We start from the raw sequence: 22,823 nt of genomic DNA on the forward strand, positions 1-22,823 counted from the left end.
ATCCATATGTCTATCCAGTGACCACTTAAATGCCCTTAAAGTTGGCGAGTCTACTACTGTTGCAGGCAGGGCGTTCCACACCCCTACTACTCTCTGAGTAAAGAAACTGCCTCTGACATCTGTCCTATATCTACTACCCCTCAATTTAAAGCTATGTCCCCTCGTGTTGGTCATCACCATCCGAGGAAAGAGACTCTCACTGTCCACCCTATCTAACCCTCTGACTGTCTCTATTAAGTCACCTCTCAGCCTTCCCCTCTCTAACGAAAACAACCTCAAGTCCCTGAGCCTTTCCTCGTAAGACCTTCCCTCCATACCAGGCAACATCCTAGTAAATCTCCTCTGAACCCTTTCCAAAGCTTCCACATCCTTCCTATAATGTGGTGACCAGAACTACACGCAGTACTCCAGGAGCGGCCGCACCAGAGTTATGTACAACTGCAGCATGACCTTGTGGCTCCGAAACTCAATCCCCCTACTGATAAAGGCTAGCACACCTCAAGGAATCAGGAAGGGCCCAGTGGCATTCACTGGGAGAAGCTCCGGACAGGCATCCTGGGGGAATCCATCCAGTATACTCTAAGGGTGCCCTGTTGCTCTGATCTCCCATCTGCCAGTGACCCCATCAACTCCAGGTCAGGCTGAAGAGGTTGCACCTGCACCTGATCCCTTATCAGGCAGGGATCCTCAAAGACATCCACCAGTCATTTTAGTCAACAGGGCATAGCAGTCAGCAGGCGGCCTGTACCTCAACTACAGATGTCAAGGTAGAAAAATGTAAAAGTATTGAAGTATTTAGTTCACATGGGATATAACAGCATCTGCTGTCCATTACAAATTTTCCCTCAGAGGAGGGCAGTTAAGAGCCAAGTACAGGTGCATTGCTGTGTATTGGGAGCTATCTATCAGCCAGGTAGGAATGGGTTTTTAACTGATGATAGTTTCAGAGTTACCATTGCTGAGACTAGCTTTCAATTCCAGATGTTTGTTTATTATGAATTGAATTCCACTAGATTCCATGGTCGGACTTGAACCCATGTCCCCAGAGCAACACCTGGGCCTCTGGATTACTAAGCCAGTGACATTACCACTACACCACCATCGAGTAGGAAGACATTGCATTACAGGGCTTTTAGGACAGATCCAGGAATGGCCTTGTGTGCTGTACCATCTCAAGGACAATTGATGTAAAGCTATCTCTGTAAGGCCTCTGCCGGGTTACCACAGCGAACATTGCTACCTTGACTGGTATGTCAAAAAGGAGTTTTCAAGGAATCACCCCATTGCAAAGGCCATCTAGGACAGACACTGTTAAAGGCTACTGACAATTGCATGACCGGATTGGTTGCACCTCAGCAAAGAATAGTCCTGGTGAGGCTCGCTTATTGAGAACACTGCAAATAAACCTTAACTGAATGATCAAGATGTCAATGTTTCAGGTTTTATTATGTGTGAATGGCGATTGGGGGCCATGAACAAGATGAAACCTCAGCAATCTGCATTGAGGAGCATCGGCAAGGGGACATATGATGCTCTCAAGCTACTGCACCCTGTTGAGCCATCCATCTGGTTAAGCTTGAAAACGTGATATGTATGGTCAGCCTGCCTTATTGAGCAGGCGTCATGGTGGCAGGAGTGCATCCCTGCCTAAATGTGAGTTCCAGCCATTTATAAGCTGCCATTCACACACTGATTTTATGAGGCCACATACTATCACATGTTAAGTTGCCTAAGGTCGGGCAGCAGGGTGGCACAGTGGGTTAGTCCTGCTGCCTCACGGTGCCGAGGTCCCAGGTTCAATCCCGGCTCTGGGTCACTGTCCATGTGGAGTTTGCACATTCTCCCTGTGTCTGCGTGGGTTTCACCCCCACAACCCAAAGATGTGCAGATAGGTGGATTGGCCACTCTAAATTGCCCCTTAATTGGAAAAAATGAAATGGGTGCTTTAAATTTTTTTTTTAAGTTGCCTCAGGCCAGAGGAGAAGGACGTATTGTTTAGATTCTACTGCAGTCATGTATTGCCAGGACAAAACAATTATTTGTGAGTTAGCACATTCCAAAGATGAACCCAACATGAGGGCAGATGGTGAATGCTGATATTTTTAATAATCTCTCAGTGGCATAGTGGTTAGCACTGCTGAATCACAGTGCCAGGGATGCGGGTTCAATTGTGATCTTAGCTGACTGTCTGTGTGGAGTTTGCACTTTCTCCCCCAGTCTGCGTGGGTTTCCTCCGGGTGCTCCCGTTTCCTCCCACAGTCCAAAGATGTGTAGGCTAGGTGGGTTGTCTATGCTAAATTTCCCCTTAGTGTTCAAAGATGTGCAGGTTAGGTGGATTGCCATATTATGTTGTCCCTCAGTGTCCAAAAGATTAGGTGGGGTTACGGGGATGGGGGGGGGGGGGGGGGGGGGGGGGGGGGGGGAGAGAAGGCCTAGGTAGGGTGCTTTTTTGGATGGTCGTGCAGACTCAATGGGCAGAAGGGCCTCCTTCTGCATTGTAGTGATTCTATGAAAAGCTTTCTCTGACAGAGAAGGTACTGGAATTCTACAGCCAGCAAAGGCAAAGGAAAAAAAATCAATTGTGAGAATATGTTGGCATATTACCCCTCCTGGAATCTTGTAGCTGTCAGATTGTCACGGGTATGATGACTGTACCTTACTCCTTTAATGGCCTCTTCATGTGGTTCATTGACATCCTGGCCACTGTCAAATCCACCCCCTTTGATTGACGTCTGTCTCATCGGAGGAGATTTCTCGCTCTTCTCTGTCTCCCTCAAGCAAAACATTCCCCCTTTCTGGTGCTAGATTGTGCAGGGTGCATTAGACACCGATAATCTGGACACACTCTGTGCTGAGTTCAGGGTTAGGGTTAGGGTGAGGGTGAGGGTATACAGTCCAAACACTGTAAACACATTTTAAGGAAACCTATTGTCTTATCCATCTATCAAGGACCTGGTGGCGGAAGAATATGTAGCATTGTATCTCTCTTCAGCAGCACCTATGTAGATAGTGAACGGGTGTCATCAGCCATGTCTTCTGGTAGTATCCCTTGACTAAGGAACTTGGCCAGTAACCTGCCTCGGTTCCTAAAGTATCTGCGGCACTTGAGCATAGGTCAAGATGTAAGAGTTGTGAGAGCTCCAAGGGAACCTAGCACATACATATAGGATTTACTTTCTGTGATCAAAAATTAGCAGGATGTCAAGTGAAATCGTTTTTGATTGGTGAATCTCACAGGCTGCTGCCAGGGAGCTCTCAAGACCATGTGTGCAGTCGATTGTGCCTTGCACTTGTGGGAAACCAGATAACGCTGTAAATCCCACCGCTCTGGCAGCCTGGCTTTCAGCATCTATGTAGAACTGGAAATACTGATGAGCTCAATTGAACAGGGCATCTGTCATCACCTGTGTGTTTTGTTTTGTTGGTTGGGAGATGCCACAGGATCCTCAGTGGAGCTCTGATGAACCCATTGGTAAAAAACCTCTATGTGGCGGTTACCTTCAATGACACCAGCATGGGAACCCCCCCCCCCCCCCCCTCTCCCAAGCTCGAGCGGCATCTGTTCTTCACGAAGAAACTGGCAAATGTGAGCTGCCTGGACATCCCTGGACAAGCAAAGGTGTCTGCGGCATTGTACTTAATTTATTTCCATATATGAGCAGTGCTGTCGATATACTCGTGGTCAGGTCACTGGTCTTTGTTGCATATGTCCCTCTTCGGGACCCTCTTGGACCTCTTGGGGCCCTACTTCCTCTTGCTGCTCAGGCCACTGCCCCTATTCGACCTGTGCCAATCAACGACAGATGTATTTGTGTGATAAATAAGGCAGCATTGCTTACAGCCTGCATTCTCCATGCCTCTTTGTATTTGTCAATGAATAGATCTGATAACTTTATTCAGCTTTTTAACTGGATTCCCTCCATCTCCAAGCCGGTATACCACTGCAAAGCCTTGGCCTGGCCTACACCTGGACATGGCATCCCCAGCCTATCCACTCCAGGTGAAGGACATCCAGGAGGACCAAAGTTGTGTGTTCCTCCCCTTCAAACATGATTGTGCATGCAAACAATGAGCTTTCATCAGAGTGATTCTAGCCTGTGTCAGAACCCTCCGTCAGTCAATTGTCAACTTGCCTCCATGAGCTGAGAGTGGACATATCTTTGGCATAATGGGAAGAGTTTAGGCATTATGCCTTACCAACCATGACCATGGCAGTCATGCCCCTTGAATGATTTCACCTCCATCCCTTTTTTCATGCCTCTATCAGGTGCAGATGGCCAAAAAACACTGACCCAACTCTAGCTGCAAACCTTCATAACTTCTCACAGGAATGCACCCCATTAGTCATAGAGTAGTGCTCCTACAATGGGCATGTAAACCTCAGAACTAGTACAAAGCTCAGCCTGGATCTTTATAACTTGGGCAAATAATTAATAAGGTGGCCGTTCATTCGACCTATGAGAGGAGTTATAAACTCCCCCCTTCCACTTTGAGACCCCTCCCAATGCACAGCCCCCATGTTTAGACCTTTGAGCCTCTGGCTCCAATGGCCCTCGGTCTGCGTCCATTAAATTAGAAGCCTTCTACGCCATGATGGAGACACTCCACTGACAGAATAATTGCCTCGTCCTCTCATGATCCTGTTCCTCATCTGCTTGCCATATCACTGATGGCAGTTGTGCAGCATGCTGATTACCAACACAAATCTTGACACCTGCTCTTCAAGAGCAGTTCAGGCAGTAGAAGCATTATTTCAACATGTTAATGGTCTGCCCTATCACAATCCATGTGGCAGCATAGCTTTCATTATATGCATGGTGTGCCAACGTCTGCGATGTCCCCAAATGCGGGATAATTGACTGTAGAATTTGTGGTACTGGGGGACTGTGTTCACGACCATTGCAGACGCGATGGCCCCTTTGGCCTTTTCTATACTGTAGGACTCTATGACGCTATATATATGGGGTGGGCACCGAGTCATCAGCCATGTTGGCAGCAGCTTGCCCTTGTCACCCAGCAGTCATCCTATGGTTTGCTGTGCAGGCTGAAATACAGCTGACAGAACAAAGTGTTACAAAATGAAAGTATCATGAATGCTGTAAAGGCATTGATTTGCATGATTGCGTGTATGTGGTCGCATACCAGTTGGATACTCAGGGATCAGAATCTTTCTCGCTTCTGCTGTGTGACAGAGCTGACTTGCAAAGTGAAGTGTGTACCGTCAGTGGCACCCTGCACCATGGGGAACTGTGCAATCCTCGCAAGGTTACCTGCTCTCTCCAACTGCTTCTGTCTGACACAAGACAGTAAACGATAGTTAACTCTTTCTGAGAGCCTCAGTGGCCTCCTTCATGCAAAATCAGTCAACAAATTCAACAGGCTGAGGATATCTCCAGCTCCATCCTGGAACGAGCCAAAGGCAAAGGTTTAGCACCAGAGTCACCCTCACAGCCACACTGGTAAGGTCATCCTTGCCATACTCTGAGGTAGCAGTTGTGACTGCAGTGGTTTCAGATTTCAGTGAGGATGTCTTCACTGAAGCGCAGTGGGAGGGGGGGACGGGGGGACGGGGGCTCAGCTATGTAAAATTAAACGGGAGTGTTAGAACATAGAACATAGAACAGTACAGCACAGAACAGGCCCTTCGGCCCTCAATGTTGTGCCGAGCCATGATCACCCTACTCAAACCCACGTATCCACCCTATACCCGTAACCGAACAACCCCCCCCTAACCTTACTTTTATTAGGACACTACGGGCAATTTAGCATGGCCAATCCACCTAACCCGCACATCTTTGGACTGTGGGAGGAAACCAGAGCACCCGGAGGAAACCCACGCACACAGGGGGAGGACGTGCAGACTCCACACAGACAGTGACCCAGCCGGGAATCGAACCTGGGACCCTGGAGCTGTGAAGCATTTATGCTAACCACCATGCTACCCTGCTGCCCCTACAGCCTGTTGGATACAGCTTTGGGCTCCATAATGGCAGCAATGGTGTCAAATCCATATTATATCCCAAATGGTGTTCTGATCTGCTTGCTCTGCAGAACTCCAGCGGACGTGCAATGTGCTCATAATGTGGTGTGGGTGCTATTTGATACACAAGTGTGCGTGCGTGCTGTAGATACAATCTTTTAGATCCAAGGGCACTTGTAATACCCAACATCTAGCCTCAATCAACTCCAGCGTCTTACCCCATATTTCCTCCCATCTTTCAATAGATAATCATAGATATTTGTATTTTGGTTGTTTGGATTGTTTATTGTAAACTTGGCCCAAATCTAAGCAAAAGCACATCGTGGAAAACTGTACATCAATTTACATCTCATTTACTGACATCTGTGGTTTATCTTTCTGGCATCAGTCGCTACGCTATAGGCAACTGTTGTTGCTAAGCACTGGTAAAATATATTCCACCTTTCGTTCTCAGGAATCTCTCATTATTTTTGGCATGTTGCAATATATTAAAACTAGCAATTACTATTTGTATTATTAACGGTGTGTTAGCATGATGTCCCTTTGTCTACTGTTTTAACAAAAGTTAATTCATTCCGTTTCTGTACATGGATACTGCAATCAATATTTTTTAGGCCGTACTGCTTTAAGGTTTCAAATGTGTTCATAATATGTTTAATAAATTAAGGAAGAATAAGACATCAATTTGGTGATCATTTCATGACCTCTTGAAAGATGCTCATAAATATGAAAAATTGCAAGTACATTAAAGCAGTTGTGAAATCACAGTGTGCCGCTATAATAAATGTTAAGAGCTGAATTACCAATTGCTTAGGAAAACATCGACAAACTATTTGACTAGAAAAATAACAATGGATTACCTACCACAGACAGGCAGTTTGAAAGCAGACTTCCATCTTGGTTTAACATATTGGACACTGTTATTGCAGGAAGATTCATGCTCTGTGGGTTGAACTGAAGTAGCCCATTCTGAGGCATTGAGTGGCACATTGAGTGGTAGCTGGATTCTGCATCGGCCAAATGAAGGAGTGAATGATCCGGCATTGTAGGAGGAGTAATAGGAGGGATGTCCAAATCCTCATCTCCGATGTTTGGGACTGGATAAGACTGTGGAATAAAGTGGTATTTTAATAGACATTTTAAGGATGATTGTGCATTTAAAAAAAAATCATAGCTCCCTCAGGCAAAATCAACCCTCCACCATTACATTGTCCACGGGATAAATGTAACTCACTGTGGTGTTTCTAGTCACCAGGGTAGACAATTGGTATCAAGGAGAATTTATCATTTCATTTTGGAAGATATCATACAAGCGCTCAACTCAGCCAGAATGGGAGATTGAGTTATACATGAATCCAAATCTGCCCCTCTCCATACCAAACCAAACAATTCTGGAATATGGACTAAAGGATCCAAAATAACAACTTGAAATGTTAATTGGAAACTTAAGGAGTTTATTATTTTCTTTAAATAGAAACATCTAATGTTAATTACAGTTTATTTCAAATCACTGGGAATTAGAATAAATGTTTAAAAAAAAGATTCAGAACTATCATTGGCTGGAGCAAAAACTATACAAAGACAAATAAAGGCTGTGGGGTATAATGCAAATCACCTTCATCGTGCCAAGCAGCGTGACTGCCTCATTTTTTAATGTATGCATAACAATGAATGTCTCTACCGAACAAGAGGTCACTTAGTTAGTTAGTGGCAGTGAGTGAGTGAACTACACCACCCGGAAGGTTTGAGGCAGCGGTGAAAAAAAGCTCTATATTATCCCACGTTTTAGAAACACCTCAATACATTCCGCATACTATGAAGTATTTGATGCAGAGATGCAAGCATCAATCAACAGACCACTGAACTCAGTAGCCAAAATAATAGATTACAACGCAGAGGTAGTAGGATCAAATTATGTAGTGTACTGTCTCCAGTTTTTTTGTCATGAGACACAGACAGGACGTGCAAGTGTTGGAGGCAGTGTTGAGAAAAGCAAAGGTGCTGATCTCCGGAGGGCATTTTCAGCTTCCCAGATTTAGGGTGGGCGGATCAAATTTTTAATGAACATTTCAAATCTAAACTCTATGAACGCATCCGGTGCGCATCCCCCCCCCCCCCCCCCCCCCCCAACTGCTTGAGCTTGCCTGCTTCCATTTTTACAGGAGGCAGAAGGTGGGGGGGGGGGGGGGGGCACTCAATGTATTCTCAGGAGGAAGACTGGTCAAGGAAAGCTTTTCATGAAGCTGAGTTCTTCCATTGTCTCAGATTTAACTGAAAAGTAGCAATGCAGGTGGATAAGGTGGTCAAAAAGGCATACAGCATGCTTGCCTTCATAGGCCGGGCATGGAGTACAAGGGCCGGGATTCTCCCTTACCCAGCGAGGCGGGGGGTCCCGGCGTGTTGGAGTGGCATGAACCACTCCGGCGACGGGCCGCCCCAAAGGTGCGGACGTCGCCGCACCTTTAGGGGCCAAGCCCTCATATTGAGGGGCTAGGCCCGCGCCGGAGTGGTTCCCACTCCGCCGGCTGGCATGAACGGCCTTTGGCGCCACGTCAGACGGGGCCGAAAGGAATTTGCTGGCCCGCATAAGTCCGCGCATGGGCCGGAACGTCAGCGGCTGCTGACGTCATACCGGTGCATGCGCAGGGGAGGGGGTGAAGACCATGGCGAAGGCGGAAGAAAAAGAGTGCCCCCACGGCACAGGCCCGCCCGCTGATCGGTGGGCCCCGATCGCGGGCTAGGCCACCGTGGGGGCACCCCCGGGGTCAGATCGCCCCGCGCTCCCCCCAGGACCCCGGCTCCCGCCCGCGCCGCCAATCCCGCCGGTAAGGTAGGTGGTTTAATCCATGCCGGCGGGAGAGGCTTGTCAGTGACGGGACTTTGGCCCATCGTGGGCCGGAGAATCGCCGCAGGGGGCCCGCCGACTGGCGCGCCGCAATTCCCAACCCCGCCGAATCTCAGGGGGTGGAGAACCCGGGACACGGCGGGGGTGAGATTGATGCTGGCCCCGGGCGATTCTCCAACCCGGCAGGGGGTCGGAGAATCCCGCCCAAGATTTGGCAGGTCATGTTACAGTTGTATAAAACTTTAGTTAGGCCACATTTGGAATATTGCATGCAGTTCTGGTTGCCACACTAACAGTATCACACTAACAGGGATGCTTTGGAGAGAGTGCAAAGAAGATTTACCAGGATTTTGCCTGGCCTGGAAGGTGTTAGCTATGAGGAAAAACGGAAGCTGGAGGGAGACCTGATTGAGGTCTACAAAATTACAAGAGGTATAGACAGGGTAAATAGTCAGAAGCTTTTCCCCAGGGTGGAAGACCCAATTACAAAGGGGCACAGGCTCAAGGTGAGAGGGGGAAAGTTTAGGGGGGATGTGCAGGGAAATTGTTTCACGCAGAGGGTGGTGGGTGCCTGGAACGCATTGCCAGTGGAGGTGGCAGAGGCAGGCATGATAGAAACATTTAAGGTGTATCTAGATAGACAAAAATATGGCGGGGAATGGAGGGATACAGATCATTTGGGCAATAAGTAGTAGGTCTAAATAAGGAATCTGGATCGGTGCAGGCTTGGTGGGACGAAGGGCCTGTTCCTGTTCTGTATTGTTCTTTGTTCTATTTTTTTGAAATAATATTTTATCAAGGTATTTGAATATGTTTATAACAGTAACATAAACAATGACATCAACATGGTAAAATAAACATTTCCCCCCCCAGCCCAATCTTCATGCACCTCAACCTAACAACAACAATCCCCCCCCCCCTTTGGAATACACCATCTGCTGACATTTTAATTTTCCCTGAGAAAGTCGACGAACAGCTGCCACCTCCGGGAGAACCCTAACATTGACCCTCTTAAGGCAAACTTTATTTTCTTGAGGCTGAGAAACCCAGCCATGTCACTAACCCAGGTCTCTACACTTGGGGGCTTTGAGTCCCTCCACATTAACAAGATCCGTCTCCGGGCTACCAGGGAGGCAAAGGCCAAGATGTCCGCCTCTTTCGCCCCCTGAACTCCAGGATCTCCCGGCACTCCAAAGATCGCTACCTCTGGACTCCGCACCACCCGTGTTTTTAGTACTGTGGACATTGCCTTAGCAAAATCCTGCCAAAACCATCCAAGCTTCGGGCATGCCCAAAACATGTGGCCATGATTTGCTGGGCTTCCCACGCACCTCGCACACATATCCTCAACCACGAAGAACTTACTTATCCTAGCCACTATCATGTGTGCCCGGTGGACTATCTTAAATTGTATCAGGCTAAGCCTGGCACATGATGAGGAGGTATTAACCCTGCTTAGGGCATCTGTCCATAGCTTTGCCTCAATTTCTCCTCCTAGCTCATCCTCCCACTTGTCCTTGAGCTCCTCCACCAGACTTTCCTCTGCCTCCAAAAGCTCCTGGTAAATATCCGATACCTTCCCCTCTCCCACCCAGGTACTGGAAACTACTCTATCCTGTATTCCCCGTGATGGCAGCAGCGGAAAGGCCGGCACCTGTTTTCTCAGGAAGTCACACACCTGCAAATACCTAAAACCATTCCCTGCTGGCAATTTAAATTTATCCTCCAAAGCTTTCAAGCTGGGAAAGCTCCCGTCTATAAATAGATCCCCCATCCTTCCAATTCCTGCCCTCTACCAACTCCAGAACCCGCCATCTAGCCTGCCGGATCCAAAACTGTGGTTATTAAAAAACGGGGTCTAAATCGATGCGCTCTCCACTCTCTTTTAACCCCTCCATTGCCCCCAGATCCTCAGAGCCGGCACTAGCACCGGACTTGTGGAGTATCGGGCAGACGAGAACGGCAGAGGTGCTGTTACCAATGCTCCCAGACTGGAGTCTTTACATGATGCCGCCTCCATCCGCTCCCATACCGACCCCTCCCCCTCTACCCACTTCCTAATCATGGCTATATTGGCGCCCAGTAGAAATTGCAGAAGTTCGGCAGCACCAACCTGCCCTCCCCCCCACTGCGCTCCAGCAACACTTTCTTCACTCGTGGGGTTTTACTCGCCCACACAAAGCCCAAAATAATCTTATTCGCCTGCTTGAAAAAGGCCGTAGGGATGAAGATGGGGAGGCACTGAAAGATAAACAGAAATCTGGGGAGGACCATCATTTTCACAGTCTGTACCCTCCCTGCCAGTGATCGCGGGAGCATGTCCCATCTCTTAATGTCCCCTTCCATTTGTTCTACCAACCGGGATAGGTTTAACTTGTGTAGGACCTCCCATTTCCGGGCCACCTGGATTCCCAGATATCGAAAGCTCTTCCCTACCATTCTAAGCGGCAGCTCTCCCAGTCTCTTCTCCTGTCCTCTTGCCTGGATCACAAACATCTCGCTTTTCCCCATGTTCAATTTATACCCCAAAAAATTGCCAAATTCCCCCAAGATTCGCATTACTTCCCCCATCCCCTCCAACAGGTCCGAAATGTACAAGAGCAGGTCATCTGCGTGTTTTGTTACCTGTATGGCAGGTAACATACGCTACTCAATTCTGTTACAGCAAAGGCTTTCGGAAGAAGGCTCGAAGTCGTCCAGAAGTTTTACATAAAGTTTATTGAATAACACAACTTAAATAACTGCGTGAGCTCTTACTTTAAGAACTGTACTAGTAGAAAGGTTACAACTTTTCTATACACTACAACTAGGCCTGAACACACTAGCTGCCCTGAGCTAAATCTCTGCCTTTGTTCTCCTCACAGTCTTCTCAGCCAAAGAGACCTTGAGGACTGCTTGCTTCCCCCTTTATACTCACCAGTGCTGCCCCTAGTGGTCTTTCCATTTCCCATCAGCCCCTTCTGTACATACCCATGTAAAGATCACTACATTGCGTAGAGCGAGACCCGGTGCTCCACACCCCCCCCCCCCCCCCCCCCCCCCGAACCAGCCCTTTCCATTTCCTCGAGGCTCTTAACGCCATGGATAATGGCTCTATGGCCAGAGCAAACAGTAATGGGGAGAGGGGGCACCCTTGCCTCGTCCCTTGGTGTAGTTCAAAATCCCCCGACCTCTGCCGGTTCACATGCACACTCGCTACTGGTGCCTGATAGAGTAACCGCACCCAGTCAATAAAGCCCTCACCAAACCTAAACCTTCCCAGCGCCTCCCACAGGAAATTTCACTCCACCCGATCAAAAGCCTTCTCCACGTCCATCGCTACCACCACCTCCGCCTCCTCTCCTTCTGAGGGCATCATAATAATTTAGAAGCCTTCGAACATTGGCCTTGAGTTACCTGCCCTTAACAAATCCCATCTGGTCTTCCCCTATCACCTCCGGGACACAGTCCTCTATCCTTGTGGCCAGTATCTTAGCCAGCAGTTTGGCATCACATTCAGTAGAGAAATCGGCCTGTATGACCTGCATTGCTCCGGATCCTTCTCCCATTTCAGGATCAATGAAATCGAGGCCTGCAACATTGTTGGGGGGAGGATCTTTGTTCTATTTTTAACTCAAAATTGAATGTCAGAATTCCTGGCCTCAGAAACCTTAGTGGCTAAAAGGAAGCAAAAGTGCTAGATCCAAAAGGTTAAGTGTTTTTACACATTGCTTGTGGGCCATGAAGAACAGGAGCACTCCCCTTCCCTTCACCTACCCAGATCACCTCCATGACCTCTGATCCCAATTTGCTTCCAATCCTTCTGCAACCATGAACTACAGATGTCCCTGTGATCTCTTCTTCAATGTCTGAACCTGCAGGGCCATGATAGGGGCAAACAAGTGTCACCACTCACCTGTGTAATTTGGTAGCTATCACTTTGGTTGTCAGACAGGAAATCTAGAGAAAACCAATAAAAAAACCCTCTAAAGCTCCTTCCAGGCTCCTTCCCTCTCCTAACATCCAGGCCCTGGTGTCAGTGGTCTGATATTTGAGGAAAGACTAGAGAAACTTGGACTTTGTAGTCTTGAAAGCAGGCATTTGAGAGGCGATGCTACACTGCTATTTAAGCTGCCAAACAATATGGAAAAAGTAAATCTGACAAATTCACTTGAAATAAATTAGAAGACTAGGATAAGCAGGCAGAGGTACAAATTAGCAAGAAGTACACTAGGACTGATTTAGGGAAGCGTTTCTTCACAAAACAAAAATCAATACATGGTGTTGATTTCCAGTTAGAGTAGAGGGGACAAAACCGTGGAAGTATCTGAGAAATAATTGGATGTTGCAACGGGTAGAACTCAGGGTCTCAATCATAATTGCCTTGCAAACTATGAAAACAGTGGCTGTTGTTATTTAAGCCAATGCAGGAGCCATTTTTATGTACAGCAAGATTCCACAAACAGAGGTGGCGTCAGGTGATGCTGTGGCTGGCGCTGGTGCCTATTTAAAAGGCTGCCATTACTGAATGTAAAGGTGACTGTCTGGAAGGATAAGAAAATAAGGGAACCTGCTTCCAAAATGGCAGAAAGAAGATTGAGTGACCCCCATAGTTCAGTGCTGTCTCCCTGTAGGTTTTCCTGCAGGCTACAAGGGCAAGGCAGCAGGTCCTTTCCCCCAGGGATGGGAGGACTAGATCGGCCGACTGACCAAGCAATCCTGCATTGAAATGACAGAGGAGGTTCAGCAGCCGTGGGATCACCTGAAGAACCCAATCCTCAACACCACAAGCACATCAATAACTTTGTTCAGTCCACCAACTTGAGTGCTCCAGACCTCTTTCCGCTGTAGCAACACAAGAGGGGCCATTTGGTGGAGATGGAATGACCAGCCTGTCAGTGGCACTGGTGTCAGGCAGCACTGTATCCTGCCATAGCCATGGCTAGACGTTGGTGAAAGGCACCCACCTGCCTTTGCTGATCACCGGTGGGCTCCTTTGAGGTTGACCACACATAAAGGAGGCACTTGTTTGCCCCTATCATGGACCGCTGGGCCTCCACCAGCATGTCTCTGTGCACTTGCCAGAGAAGCCAGTCCATAACATAAAGAAACGGGCCAAGACCAGTGGAGCTGTTCCATTCCTCTCTATCCCAACTCTGAACACATGGCGCTCCACTGGAAGGATTGTTAGTGAGATAGCCATTCTGACATGCAGGCCAAGGCAAAGAGCAGAGAGCTGGGGAGAGAAGGAACAGTTGCTTCCTTCTGAGAAGGAGAAGGTAATCTTAGAGGGCGCCCTGTCACATCATTTCCCAGCCCCCTCCAGCAAGGCAGATACTCTCACATCGATGTTTATCTGTTTGTGGTTAGTTTTGAGCAGTTGATGGTGGCTGTGACAGCTGAGGCCACTGATATTGAAGAGCTGCACGGTAGCATAGTGGTTAGCACAGGTGCTTCACAGCTGCAGGGTTCCAGGTTCGATTCCCGGCTTGGGTCACTGCCTGTGCGGACTCTGCATATTCTCCCCGTGTCTGCGTGGGTTTCCTCCGGGTGCTCCGATTTCCTCCCACAAGTTCCGAAAGACGTGTAGGTTAGGTGGATTAGCCATGCTAAATTGCCCTTAGTATCCAAAAAGGTTATGTTGGGTACTGCAATACGGGGATAGGGTGAAGGTGTGGGCTTGGGTAGGGTGCTCGCGGTGCAGACTCGATGGGCCGAATGGCCTCCTTCTGCACTGTAAAATTCTATGATATTCAGAGGAATGTGAAAGGATAGGTCCATGCTGAGCCCCAGGCCGATAATGTGTCTCTAGAGTATTCCTATCTGATAGAAATTCCAGGGTCTACGTGCATCTTGACATGGACAATTATGGAGTACATCTAGGCTATGATTGCTATAGCAGGCATGTGCGTGCTTGGCTTCATCCATGGAGAGACTGATGTCCCATATAAAGAGTCTGATCTAGCAAAGCACACAGTGGATGCCGGAGGTATAAACAGACCTGCATGCCATCACTTTGTCCATATGCTCCACTGCAGCTGTGGAATAGCAAGATGGGACAAGATGCCTGCAGTCTGTACCAAGTTCTCCCACTCCTCAGGTCAGCAAAGAGGTACAAGTGTGCCTTGCAAGAAAGAAAGGTGGTTGCTTTCTGCATCTAGGGTCTCCTATCAAGGCCCTCCTGGTGTGGACAGTGGCTCCTCTGCCCCTTTGTCAATGACACCAGACCCTCAAGTAGCCGCCATGTCAGAACAGGGCCCTACACCCAAAAATGTACAAAGAACTCTATGCTCAGTCTCACCAATACCCTGTACCATTGTAGGACGACTTCCCGACTTTAATTTACCATCCCCATTACAATAAAGGCCATTTGTTTTCCTAATTACTTGCATGCTAACTTTTTGTGTTTGATGTGCAAGGTCACCTAGATCCTTCTGTACTGTCGCATTCTCTAGTTTCTCTCCATCCAAATAACATTTTGCTTTTCAATTCTTCCTACAGAAGTTGATAACCTCACATTTTCTCACATTATACTCATCTGCCAATTTTTTGCCTACTCGCTTACGCAATCTACATCCTTTTGCACTCTCTTTATATCCTCCTCACAACCTGCTTTCCTACCTACCTTTCTTTTATTCGCAAATTTGGCTACAAAATACACTCTGTAATTTCTGTCAAGTAATTCATATGGAACAGACTATACATTCTCCAGCAGGTTTCAAGCATTACTTTCAGCAAGAAGATCAGATCAAGATATCCAGATTGTGTATTCCTACCCTCTTCTGAAATCATGTTGCCTTTTCTACAGTTTCACACGCCGAATTCCTTATAACCTATTGGCAATTACAATGCTTTCCAGCCACACTAAATACAAACGTTTTCCTCTTCAATTAAAACGCCCGAGTAGCTCTTTTTAAAAAACAATCAAATTAAGGGGCAATTTAGCGTGGCCAAACCACCTACGCTGCACATCTTTGGGTTGTGGGGTGAGACCCATGCAGCCATGGGGAGAACTCCACACGGACAGTGACCTGGGGCCGACATCGATCTCGGGTCCTCAGCAGCAGCGATAACCACTGCGCCACCGTGCCACCCAAAATCCCTGAGCAGTTCTTTCTATTGAAATCAAACGTGAATATCTTTTACAATTCTTTCCTGTTGGACTCCACCAGCGGAATCAAATCTCACAAAATAAAATCCAGAATGTTGCGAAATGTTTTTTTCAAAATCCAAACAAGCGCACGCGGCCTGCAAAATAATATGCAGGCAATAAGTGGTGTAATATTTTAAGTCACCACTGTAAAATGCCAAAGGAATTGCCACACTGTTAATAGACTTGGTCATGTAGCTGAGGGCATGTGCTTCCTTCATATTCAGTCCACAAAAATATTTATTTTGCACGATTGGCAGTTACCATCACTATGATGCCACCAGACTTTAGAGCTACATTTTATTTTTAATTACGTTTTAAAGCTTCTCTTTTTGTCTTACAACAGATTCCCCTGGCATTTCCTTTTTATTAATTTGGATAATATTAATTTGATATTCTGTTGATACATTTGAAATGCTGTAACTTCCAGAGTTATGGACCAAGTGCTGGAAAGTGTGAGTAGGTTGGTTCTCTCCTTTCACAGCTGGCGCAAAACAGTGGGCTGAATGGCCTCCTCCTGTTCTGTAAATATTCTGTTTCTATGTTTTAATAAACATTATAATGTTCAAATACAGTAACAATATACAGAAAAACTTAAACATGAAAATAGTGCTTAATGTAAGCACATTTGTTGCTTCCCATTTGTAGCATAAGACTCAAATCCTGCTGGTTTGAAATGGATGAAATTAAGCCCCAAATGCTTCATTGTGACAAAATTCCTTCCCATACCAACCACAACTGAAATTACATGTTTGCATATTGCCCTCCACAACTACAGCTTCCATGACTACTCTTTCAAAGTTATTTAACCTACATATAAAGACTTATATTCAAGAATGATGATTTTATAAATTATAATTTAGTGTACAATGACAGAAATCTCCCGGTCCCGCCTGTCATGGGAATCGTCACGTGTAGGACGGAGAATTTGACGGTCATGCAAAAAGTGCATTGGCATTGAGCCAGAATTTCCAGTCCCAGGCCGCGGGTGTGATCGGACAATTCCACCCATAGTCACATATAGTAGACAATTCTGGGGCAAAAGGAAATTAACCCGGCATGAACATTAAAGTTCAAACAGTATACCACTGATTTCAAACATAAGAGACCATTTTTCAAAACGTGGTGATAAACCCCCTCCCCTCCCCCTCCCCCACCCACCCCCCAACCACATCCCCAAAAAACAGATTTTAACATCTTAATTTAATGAATATTATACTCAAAAAAGCAGTGATCGGCAAAACAGTTTCAGTCAATCAGAATCCTTACTGCAACATTACGGGCTGGATTCTCCGCCGTCGGGATGTTCCATTTTGCCGGCAGCCCGGGGGTTTCCCCGACGACGTGGGGCTGCCCCACAATGGGAAGCCCCATTGACCAGCCGGCGAAACGGAGCTGAACCCCGCTGGAGTGCTGAACCTGAAATCTGGCACGGCATGATGCCGATTCTTTAAATACATGGGGCAGGATTCTCCAGTCTGCCAGCTGTCTTTTCCTGCCAGTGAGCCCTGGCCAGCAGCGGGATCCTCCATTTCGGCAGCCGGCCAATGGGATTTCTCATGGTGGCCAACTGACGCCATTGGGAAACCCACGGGCGTGTGTGAATGCTGGTGGAGTGGAGGATTCCTCCAACGGAGAATTCCGCTGAGGATTTCTAATTGTTCTTTAAACAAAGTTTTTAACCCAATTAAAACTCTCCTGGACAAAAATTACATTCAAAAATCTACTGTCCGGGTGTAAAAACAGACCTAGCAATTTGGGCGTGGTTCTCTGTTTGAGAGACTACGTGCCGACGTTGGGGCTGAATGGCAAGTGTTCCACGGTCCCGATGGTGCCGTCGGTCCCGGAGCAATTCAGGACATGCTAATGGACCAGCACTCGCACCGTGTGGAACTTGTGCAATCGGATTCACTGAGGTTGGGATTGGCACTGGAGAGCCTGACATGCTGGAGCTGCATATAAGCAGTTCACTGCCCACACACTCTCATTCCAGCCAAAAAGATGCCACCCCGGAAAGAGGCCCCGTGATTCACAGATGCAGAACTCGAGATATTGCTGGATATGGTGGAGGAGAGGCAGGACGCCCTGTTCCCTGGAATGGGAAGGTGGCACGGTGGAAGAGTGGTTAGCACTGCTGCCTCTCAGCGCCAGGGTCCTGGGTTCGATTTCGACCTCAGATGACTGTGTGGAGTTTGCACATTCTCTCTGTGTCTGTGTGGGTTTCCTCCGGGTGCTCCGCTTTCCTCCTCCAGTCCAAAGATGTGCAGGTTAGGTGGATTGGCCATGCTAAATTGCCCTCAGTGACCAAAGGATAGGGCGGGGATTGGATCTGTGTAGGGTGGTCTTTCAAATGGTCAGTGCAGACTCGATGGGATGAATGATCTCCTTCTGCACTGTAGGGATTCTGTGATTCTATGGTAATGTCAACTGGACTAGGGTACAGGTGGCAGAGGCTGTGAGTGCCATGGGCCCCAGCACTAGGACCGAGCAGCAATGCCAGAAAAAGCTGCACAACCTTCTCAGGGTGGCCAGGGTGAGTTAGCACCTCCATGCTCCTAGCATCGCCCCCATCCCACACACCCGTACACCACACCCGCCCAATCAGGCGGCGCGTTAGGCAGTGCTGGGTTAGGGTAGTGTAATATCCTGCACGAGGCACAGGGGAAAGGATTGATGATAGGCACTCTCCCGTTAACTACAAGGTGGGGATTGTTGTTAATAAAGTTAGGGCAGCACGGTAGCATTGTGGATAGCACAATCGCTTCACAGCTCCAGGGTCCCAGGTTCGATTCCGGCTTGGGTCACTGTCTGTGTGGAGTCTGCACATCCTCCCCGTGTGTGCATGGGTTTCCTCCGGGTGCTCCGGTTTCCTCCCACAGTCCAAAGATGTGCGGGTTAGGTGGATTGGCCATGATAAATTGCCCTTAGTGTCCAAAATTGCCCTTAGTGTTGGGTGGGGTTACTGGGTTATGGGGATAGGGTGGAGGTGTTAACCTTGGGTAGAGTGCTCTTTCCAGGAGCCGGTACAGACTCGATGGGCCGAATGGCCTCCTTCTGCACTGTAAATTCTATGAAAGTAGGCCTCCAGAGAGAAAGGATCGGTGAAGTCTAACGGATCCTGTGTGTATACTTTCTTGTTGTGAATAAACCAGTATGTTATTTTGAGTTGACAGACTCCATTGCCTTTACTAAATGTTGGGCAGACATCAGCTCCATGCCCCTGGCACCACCCCCGTCCAATAAAACTCCACCCCACACCCCTCAGCCCACACACACGCGCACCCAGAGGGCAACTGTACCTCACCCGCTAGTGGCCCTCTCGTACCCCACCCTGCACCACATGCCAACACCCGTGCCATCCATCATGGCCGGGTGTCCCGAACACACAGGCCACCCACCTCGGAACCCCTAAGTAAGGAGCCAGGGTGAGATGAAATAAAATACATTTCTAAGTAACTATTCGAGTTCGAGTGTCTCAAACTGTGCATTATCTGTCCCTCCAGGAGAAGGCAGCCCACAACCGCAGAGAGCAGGAGAAGACTGTCATGGAGAGAGGGCATTAGACCTCGTTGGCAGGGTGGGAGAGCGGGCAGTTGCAGAGACAGAGGTCAGCATGAGACAATGAAGCGAACCCCCAATGCTTTACTATGCCCCTAAGTTATGTGAGTCACCCCTCCCTCCCCATGCCCCATCCGTGATTTAACATGTATCTTGACTTGTGTCTTGCAGGATCACCACCAGACGATGAGGAACCGTTTGGTGTTCTCCGCCCCCAGCCGCAACCCCGCGACAGCCTGGTGTTCAAATCCTGGAACGACACCGACTTCTCGGCACTGCTGTCACCGACACCCTCCGCCATCCCAGAGACACTCACCTCGGTTGGGCACTTTAGTGAAGAGGCTCCTGGGGCACTATCTAGTGCACACCACACATATGCGGCGGTGCATCAGGTGGAGGTAGGAACCACAGAGGGGGGCGGACGGTCAGCGGGCGACCCAAAGCCAGGGACTAGAGCAATTCAATGGAATTGCATTTGGTGGGGTGTTTCGCGACGGCTGCAATGTCGAGATGGAGACTGCTATTCAACGGCACTTAGCCGTTTCATTGGGTCTTGGGGAGTTTCTCCCTAGTTGAGGCCACACTGATATTTTTCATGCACTGGGGAGCTGAACTCCCCAGCAAGACCAGCTCCATTTTGAAAGGCTGCCCGATCTCAAAGTGAGATTGAGGATCCAACCCCCCCCCCCCCCCCCCCCCCCCCCTCCCACCACTCCACTTAGCCTCCAGCCCCTCTTTCAGAATTCTCTTCCCTTCACCCCCAACAATCTTTCTGCGGCCCATTCACAGCCCCCTTCCCCCACATTTCAAGGGCCTGGTCCCCCTCAAGGCCTGACCCTTGGCAGTGCCAATCTAGGCAGTGTAAAACAGGCACCATGGCCGGTACTACCCTGCCCTATCCCAGATTACCTGGAAGCTCTAGTGGTCTCCGCGACCTCACAAGTTGCCATCATGCCTTGTCTATGCTTGTGGAAACCAGTAATAATAGCTGCCCGGTTGAGTCCGTACTGGTGCGGCCTGTGACTCTCGGGTGGCTGGTGAATGCGGCGTCGGCATATTAAATATGGCTTATATTTGAGGCGTGATCCAGATCATACCGGGTGTAATAAGAACATAAGAACTAGGAGCAGGAGTAGGCCATCTGGCCCCTCGAGCCTGCTCCGCCATTCAATTAGATCATGGCTGATCTTTTGTGGACTCAGCTCCACTTTCCGGCCCGAACACCATAACCCTTAATCCCTTTATTCTTCAAAAAACTATCTATCTTTACCTTAAAAACATGTAATGAAGGAGCCTCAACTGCTTCACTGGGCAAGGAATTCCATAGATTCACAACCCTTTGGGTGAAGAAGTTCCTCCTAAACTCAGTCCTAAATCTACTTCCCCTTATTTTGAGGCTATGCCCCCTAGTTCTGCTGTCACCCGCCAGTGGAAACAACCTGCCCGCATCTATCCTATCTATTCCCTTCATAATTTTAAATGTTTCTATAAGATCCCCCCTCATCCTTCTAAATTCCAACGAGTACAGTCCTAGTCTACTCAACCTCTCCTCATAATCCAACCCCTTCAGCTCTGGGATTAACCTAGCGAATCTCCTCTGCACACCCTCCAGCGCCAGTACGTCCTTTCTCAAGTAAGGAGACCAAAACTGAACACAATACTCCAGGTGTGGCCGCACTAACACCTTATCACCTAATGAGTCAGGTGATTCGCGATTGGCCAGGCCAATTTGGGTTTCTCCTGGGATTCACCACCTTTCTTGCCTCTCAGCCTCCCATATTCCCTGTCCCTTTCCACTCATGCCCCCTCATGCCCCCCAGTGTCCCTCATCCCTCCATGCCAACCTATGCCTATCTACCCACTCCCAATGACCCCTCATATCTTCCATGCCAACATACACCCCTCAACCTACACCCCATGGTCCGTAATACACGTTATGCTAACATAGTGCCATGTCTCCCATTTACCACCCTCTGCTCTTAAACTGCCCATGTCAACTCAAACGTATTCACCATGGCAGGCTTCAGGAGCCAGGGTGAGATGAAATAAAATACATTTCTAAGTAACTATTACAGTAACTTAATTAAGAAAAAACACTCATTGATAAAAGCCCATTCTGTACATTTAAATCCCTTCAAGCACTTAGTTTTCCTTATTGAAAACACATATCTGTATTCATAGCTGCACATGAAAAACAGCTTATTTTCTTTATGACCACTTGGAGATGTCAATCAAACTGCAAACTTACAACTTACCCCACTGTGATAATGATTTGTTGTGGAAGCAATCAAGCAGAATTAATAATATAACAATGGCGTACAGGCTTATGTCAACAATATCGACTGAAATTGTAAGCATCGATTTTTTCAACTGCAGGCTGTCTGTTTATTTCAACATTTAAAGGGCATGGGATACAAATGACTTGACATTTTAACAGTTCCAAGGAGCTTATCCACTTTTTATGAACATTCGGGTCTACTCTTAACCATCCAAAGGGGTACCTGTCATCTGCCAAAGGGTATAAGACCGCTCCTAGATGGTACCTACCTCACATAATAACTCTGATAGGCTTAGATCATTTCATTAAACTTCTAAAGCCCACATGTCATGGTTCCAAAACTGCTTATATTTGAGGCAACTTTACTTTTCAATGTGCAGCTACCTCAGTGAACAGCGGATTTAAAAATAAAAAACTTGTGTCCTGCTTCTATCACACTCCCACTGGCGAAAATGGTGAGTGTCAGGTTCAGGGATGGGATTTGGGGATTTCAAGTCCTGGCACTATTTTGGCTAAGGTGCAGAACCCTTCCTGCTTTGTGAAATTACGGGCCCTTGACTCTAAATTTGTGTGGTGACAGGCCTACTGGAATCAGATTTTGCAGAATCCATGGAGGTCATACATTACAATCACCTAGCGAATCAATGCTGATTTTTTTAAATAATGCATCTGACAATTTTTCTGAAACGTTTGCATTCGAATCAATTGAATATTCATTTTTAGCACTAAGAAATGCGTTTGAATAACGCATCAAGTAATTGTCCCATAATTTTGCCACATTAAACAATTCCATCATCTCATCCAGCCCTCCGATGCTTTCTTTCTCTTATGCTATCCCCATCCAACGCCATTCCATCCTTCCCGTCCCACACATGCCATTCCCATCCCACAATTACCACCCCATCCCTCCCACCCATCGCATCTTATCCTCCAGGGAAACAATTTTTCCAGTCAGGTTAACTTTGTTGTTTGGTTCCCCTCACCTTCCACTTTTTTTGCTTTCCACCAACCGTCGCCGCTGCACCAATTAATG

At 47.8% G+C, this 22,823-nt stretch overlaps 1 protein-coding gene across 12 annotated transcripts in view; it reads right to left on the reverse strand.

Moving 5' to 3' along the window:
• tox (thymocyte selection-associated high mobility group box) overlaps positions 1-22,823 on the reverse strand; it is a 495,189-nt gene that overhangs the window by 123,394 nt on the left and 348,972 nt on the right. For all 12 annotated transcript variants that reach the window (XM_038809433.1, XM_038809432.1, XM_038809423.1 and 9 more), the window contains one exon: positions 6,845-7,087. In XM_038809433.1, coding sequence (XP_038665361.1) covers positions 6,845-7,087 — 243 coding nt within the window. The remainder of the gene's footprint in view (positions 1-6,844; positions 7,088-22,823) is intronic.

Source organism: Scyliorhinus canicula, chromosome 10 (genome assembly GCF_902713615.1).
Source record: "Scyliorhinus canicula chromosome 10, sScyCan1.1, whole genome shotgun sequence".
Taxonomy (NCBI): Eukaryota; Metazoa; Chordata; class Chondrichthyes; order Carcharhiniformes; family Scyliorhinidae; genus Scyliorhinus; species Scyliorhinus canicula.